This window comes from Tigriopus californicus, chromosome 2 (assembly GCF_007210705.1).
Source record: "Tigriopus californicus strain San Diego chromosome 2, Tcal_SD_v2.1, whole genome shotgun sequence".
NCBI lineage: Eukaryota > Metazoa > Arthropoda > Copepoda > Harpacticoida > Harpacticidae > Tigriopus > Tigriopus californicus.
In genome coordinates this window covers 2,221,797-2,226,787 of record NC_081441.1, presented here as the reverse complement: position 1 = coordinate 2,226,787, position 4,991 = coordinate 2,221,797, and the positions used below count along the sequence as shown (strand labels likewise).

The window sequence follows — 4,991 nt, the reverse complement described above, 5'->3', positions numbered from 1 at the left end:
TCAAACCAGGAATCACAAGTTGGAAAGTGGATGCTCTACCAATATGGTACCCCTGCAAGCCTCGTTAACGTCATCTCAATGCTTTGTTAATAAAAGAAAGAAGTTTTTATTCTCCTTTTTTTCATTATTTTTTTTCTTTGTCGATCGGTATTCTTAGCGGATCTGACCTGACCTTTAATACAAAGCTGGTGTAGAATATTTTTCAAGAACAGAAGGCTTGAAACTTTTTTTCACGTACCTTCAATGCAAGTGGTTTTTTTATTACTTATTATTACTTATCGCTCTCGTCTTAACCGTAAACAACTATTCTATTTTAAGAAGTTTTGTTGCCCATCTATGATTTGGTGCGACACGGACGCATTTGAATGGATCGCGGTATAAATTGTGACAACTCTTTGATTACTTGCACCTATTGGAAAGGAACTGGATTTTGGACATCATCAAGTTATCTTCCACTTTTGACTCTGTCAAAAATGAAGAAACTTTTCTTAATCCTCGGCCTTTTGGTTGCAACAGGAGCTGCGTTTGACATGGACTCGGTTTTGGATCGTGCTGAAAATGAGTTGAGCCTGGAATTAAATCGAAAGCTGCCATTGGGATCCAAAGATTCAGTATTTGCAAGGAAGAAGTCAACGCCCGAGTAAGTTGAAAATTTGCCATACAAACATTTACACCTATTATATAGTATCCGAACTCAGCCTTGTCTACTTCAAGGTCCAAGGTCATGCATGCATATAACTCTTTGATTCGGAGAAGTCTATCCATCCTCAAAGACGAGGGTGTAAAAGACCTGGATCTGATCTGCCTCATCAGACGAGCGATTTCAAAACGCCGACACCGCGGTCGCGCACCGGGCTTCATGAATCAAAACCTCCGGCCCATCGCGTTGGTGGATGATATTTGCAATGGGGTTAACCCCAATTGCTCTTCACACGCCAACTCACCCTACCGAACTCTGGATGGAACGTGCAACAATTTGAACAATCCCTACTGGGGGGCAATCAGTTCAGCCATGAGAAGATGGAGAGAACCCGCATATCAAAACGGCCGTGACACTCCCCGGGGAAGCAACCCCTCAAGAGCACGTGGACGAAAGAGGCGATCACGCCGAGGTAGACGTCAAGGCCCACGTGGCAAAAGAGGTCCACGGAGTAGAAACTGCTCCCAAAACCCCGCTGGCACTCTGCCAAACGCGAGATTGGTGAGCAACAAGTTTCATCCGGACTGTGATGTTCCTGATAAGGTGGCCACTCATATGGTGGCCATTATGGGCCAATTCCTGGACCACGACATCACTCTGACCCCTGAAGATGAAGCGCAAGACTGTTGCACTGGGTCCGCTGAGGAGACTTGCCTCCCCATTTCAGTTGGACCCAAGGATTCCTTTTTCAGCAACCACAAAGTCAAATGTTTAGAGTTCACCCGGTCCGTGGAGTTCTGTGAAGAGAGCGAAGGCCATCGGGAGCAACTGAACGCAATCACAGCTTTTGTGGATGCCTCCAATGTGTATGGGTCCTCTCAAGAAGTTTCCGAATCCCTTCGAGAGAAGTCCGGAGGACTCTTGAAAACTTCTTCCTCAAGCAGTTATACCATGCTACCCTCGATCAATGGCTCATATCAAGCTGGAGATGTGCGGGCCTTGGAAAACCCTGCCTTATGCTCTATGCATACTCTCTTCCTTCGAGAGCACAATCGTATTGCCAAAGCCCTAGCAAGCAAAAATCCGTCCTTAAGTGATGAAGTTCTCTACCAACAAGCTCGACGCATTGTCTCGGCAGAGATGCAGAATGTGGTTTATGGCGAGTTTCTAACTGTTATCCTGGGACAAAATGCTATGAATGAAAACGGTCTTACCCTTGGATCCGGACCTTCCACCTACAATCCCAAAGTGGATCCCTCTATAAGGAACGTATTTGCCACGGCTGCTTTCAGATTTGGCCACTCTATGATCGAGGGTGTGGTCAATATGGTCCATGAATCCACCAGGGCCGTAAAAGCATCCTACAAGTTGAAGCACAACTTCTTCAACACCTCCAACTATTTGTCCCACAATGGTGCCGGCATGGAAATGATCATTGGTGGATTGATAAGTCAGCCAGCTCAAAGTGCCGATCGTTTCATCATCCCTGATTTGACGAACCATTTGTTCCAAGGGAATGGCTCGACTTTTGGAACGGATTTGATTGCTCGCAATATTCAACGAGGCCGGGAACATGGTTTAGCCAGTTACAATGCCTACCGGGAATTCTGCGGCCATCAAGCTGCGTGCTCTTGGTCTAAAAAACCTTCAGATGTTGCCAGTTCCACCTGGAAGATCTTAAAAACCCTTTACAACCATCCCAATGATATTGATGTGTTTGTGGGTGGCTTGGCAGAGACGCCGCAAAAGGGAGACCTTACAGGCTCCACTTTCCAATGTCTCATGGCCAAGCAATTCCAAATGTTGAAAGAGGGCGATCGTTATTTCTTCACTCATTCGGAACAAGCTGGATCGTTTACTCCGGATCAGAGATCAAACTTATTGACTCGAACTCTACGTGATATCATTTGCGACAACACCCGAATACCGGAAGTTCGATCGAATGTTTTTGATGCCACCACCCCATTCCAAAGCTGCACCTGCAGCAATTCATTGAATATTAAGCTATTTTAAGTGAGCTTATCATCATCACCCATTGATATTTTTATGAGTAACATTATTGCAATGACGTAATGAATTAGGTATTAAATAGTGTTTGAATTATATCAAAAATAGTTTTGCATCAACATTTCCAGAGTTTTTATCTTCTACGGGGTAAAATTTTTGTGTCCGGGCCTTTGCTGTCAAAAATCACATCATGTTCACTATGGGCAAGACGTAGAAACACTAGAGATCCCTGGTGGCTGAAATGTGCGTCAGTTCAGTAATGAAAGCCAACCGATTTCTTCCACGAGCTTAAAAAGCCTCTCAGATCGATCTCAAAGGCCAAGCTAAGGATCCACATCAACTCTATTACGAAGACAATTCAGGCCTCAGTCAGCTGTAGTGAACTTGTAAGCTTTGGCCTCATACTAGGTATCCATGAACGTGTTTTGAGGCGTTATGAAGTGGATTCATTGACCCTATCCAGGTGTGACCCGAGGTGTGGCTGAAGACAATAGAATCCTTTCCCAAAAACATGGCCGCCTGCAAATTTATTTTGCCTTTGAATAGCCACCACACTCCTGGTGATGGCTTGGATGGTTTCCATTTACCTTCAAGGCATTCACCTGCCCAATAGGGCCCAGTGTGGAACGAACAGCTTTAGAATTTGTCTGATCCACATATTTTGATCCTGTCATTCAATCTGACTAAGCATCACAAACGCCCGCCTGATCATGTGCCTTCCTTCACTTTTGCAAATGAAGAAGAGATCTCAACCAATATCATTCATAACCTTCATGCCTATAGTCCTCTCGGAGGGGTGGAACTAACTATTTCAGTGATCAAACACCAATTAGTCCGATGAGGCTTGAGAAAGTAACGGTACCTTTGGACCATTCAACCCTGGGGGTGTCAATCCACTCAGTAAATTTGAAGAGGTGTCCTACTGAATGCTGTTTATATCAAACTAGGAATGATACTTTGGAAGCATGAAATAAACACAAGCACTTTGTTAATTTCATCAAAAGCATACTATGAAATAGTGCCTTAACTCTTTACCAAACCTTTTCTGGTTGCTCCTTATGATAGAAATCATTGGCTTTACGTACCTACAAAGGAAGGCATGGTACTCGTAAAGCAAAACGTTAACGTTGCTAATCAAGAATTTTTCAATGAAACCGTCGACTTTGTGAATCCACTTTTCTTTGAATTCTGATTGGTAACTTGGTCCCAACCAATAAAAGCCAGTACCACACGATGCTCGTGTTTCTAAAGCAAACTCCTCAGTTCTTAGCGCCACATCGCCCCATTTCGGTTGATAGACCTATGCTAATGGCCAGCGCCACTACCTCTGATTTTGCGACTTGGAAATAGGGATGGGAGGACTTCTCAATTTGCCAACACCTGGAGAGCCAATCCAGAAAAGTACGTGTGCCTGACCTCAAGACGTTCCTTGATAGTGATATTCAACGTTACATCATCCAGAAAACAATTCCAGTCGCTGTCGCAGCGGATGCATCCGATATCATATCCGCATTGGCTCAATACATTCGGGCTCAACGGAACCCATTGTTGGATCGCTCAGATTTCTATCGTGCTAGTCAAGATGAAGGAGAGAGTTTCGATACCTTTTATACACGTCTAAAGGAAATGTACTCTGCTAGTGCATTTCAATCTGACCCAAATTGCTTGACGCGTCGTAATTATGAAAACGAGTTGATGCGAGATATCATTGTTTGCGGTATCCTGAACGATGAAACTAGGGATAAAATTCTCGCCGTTCAGGACCTCGATTTGCCCAAGGGTGTCAAAATCTGCCAGGCGGAGTAAGGGGCTTCAATCTCATAAAAAACTATGGAAAACAAGTCAGTTGGTAAAATCTCTACATATAACAAAACTAAGAGATTCAGTGACCGTGATTACAAAAGTTCCGCGAATTTCCCAAAAAAAAGTTGCCCATCTTGTGGTTTCACAGAACATAAACTTGGAGGACGATGCCCAGCAATCGATCAAACATGTGTCAAATGTGGAGACGTGGTCATTTCTTCTCAGTTTGTTCAATCCGGGAAAATAAACCAAGTGTTCTCGGTCACATCTAACGGCAAATTAACCGTCTTCAAGATGGTCGCTTCGATTTGAGCACTTACGTACATGGCTTAAACGAGCCAACTATGATCAAATGGATTCCGGATACTGGAAGCGATTTTGAGGCCATTCACGTGACGACATTTAAGGAGTTGGGAGGTTCAGACGAAATGTTGGCCAAGGACAGCGAGACGGTATTTGGGGTGAATGGCGAGAGATTGGACAATGCTGGCAAGTGTACAATCACCATGTCGGATGGCAATTCCAAATTGGCCACCTCAGC

At 44.3% G+C, this 4,991-nt stretch overlaps 1 protein-coding gene across 1 annotated transcript; it reads left to right on the top strand.

Annotated features, from left to right (window-relative positions):
* The first annotated feature begins 368 nt into the window (after window positions 1-368).
* On the top strand, window positions 369-2,766 carry LOC131893531 (peroxidasin-like). Its single transcript, XM_059243587.1, has 2 exons — window positions 369-640; window positions 715-2,766. The coding sequence occupies exons 1-2, from the start codon at window positions 474-476 to the stop codon at window positions 2,651-2,653; spliced, it is 2,106 nt and encodes a 701-aa protein (XP_059099570.1). The 5' UTR covers window positions 369-473; the 3' UTR covers window positions 2,654-2,766.
* Window positions 2,767-4,991: the final 2,225 nt, after the last annotated feature.

What these genes read in the sequence shown, in the direction of transcription:
- LOC131893531 (XM_059243587.1), top strand. Translation starts at nt 474, where the DNA reads ATGAAGAAACTTTTCTTAATCCTCGGCCTTTTGGTTGCAACAGGAGCT. An exon ending in AGGAAGAAGTCAACGCCCGA is followed by an intron (nt 641 to 714) that starts GTAAGTTGAAAA and finishes GTCTACTTCAAG; the next exon opens with GTCCAAGGTCATGCATGCAT.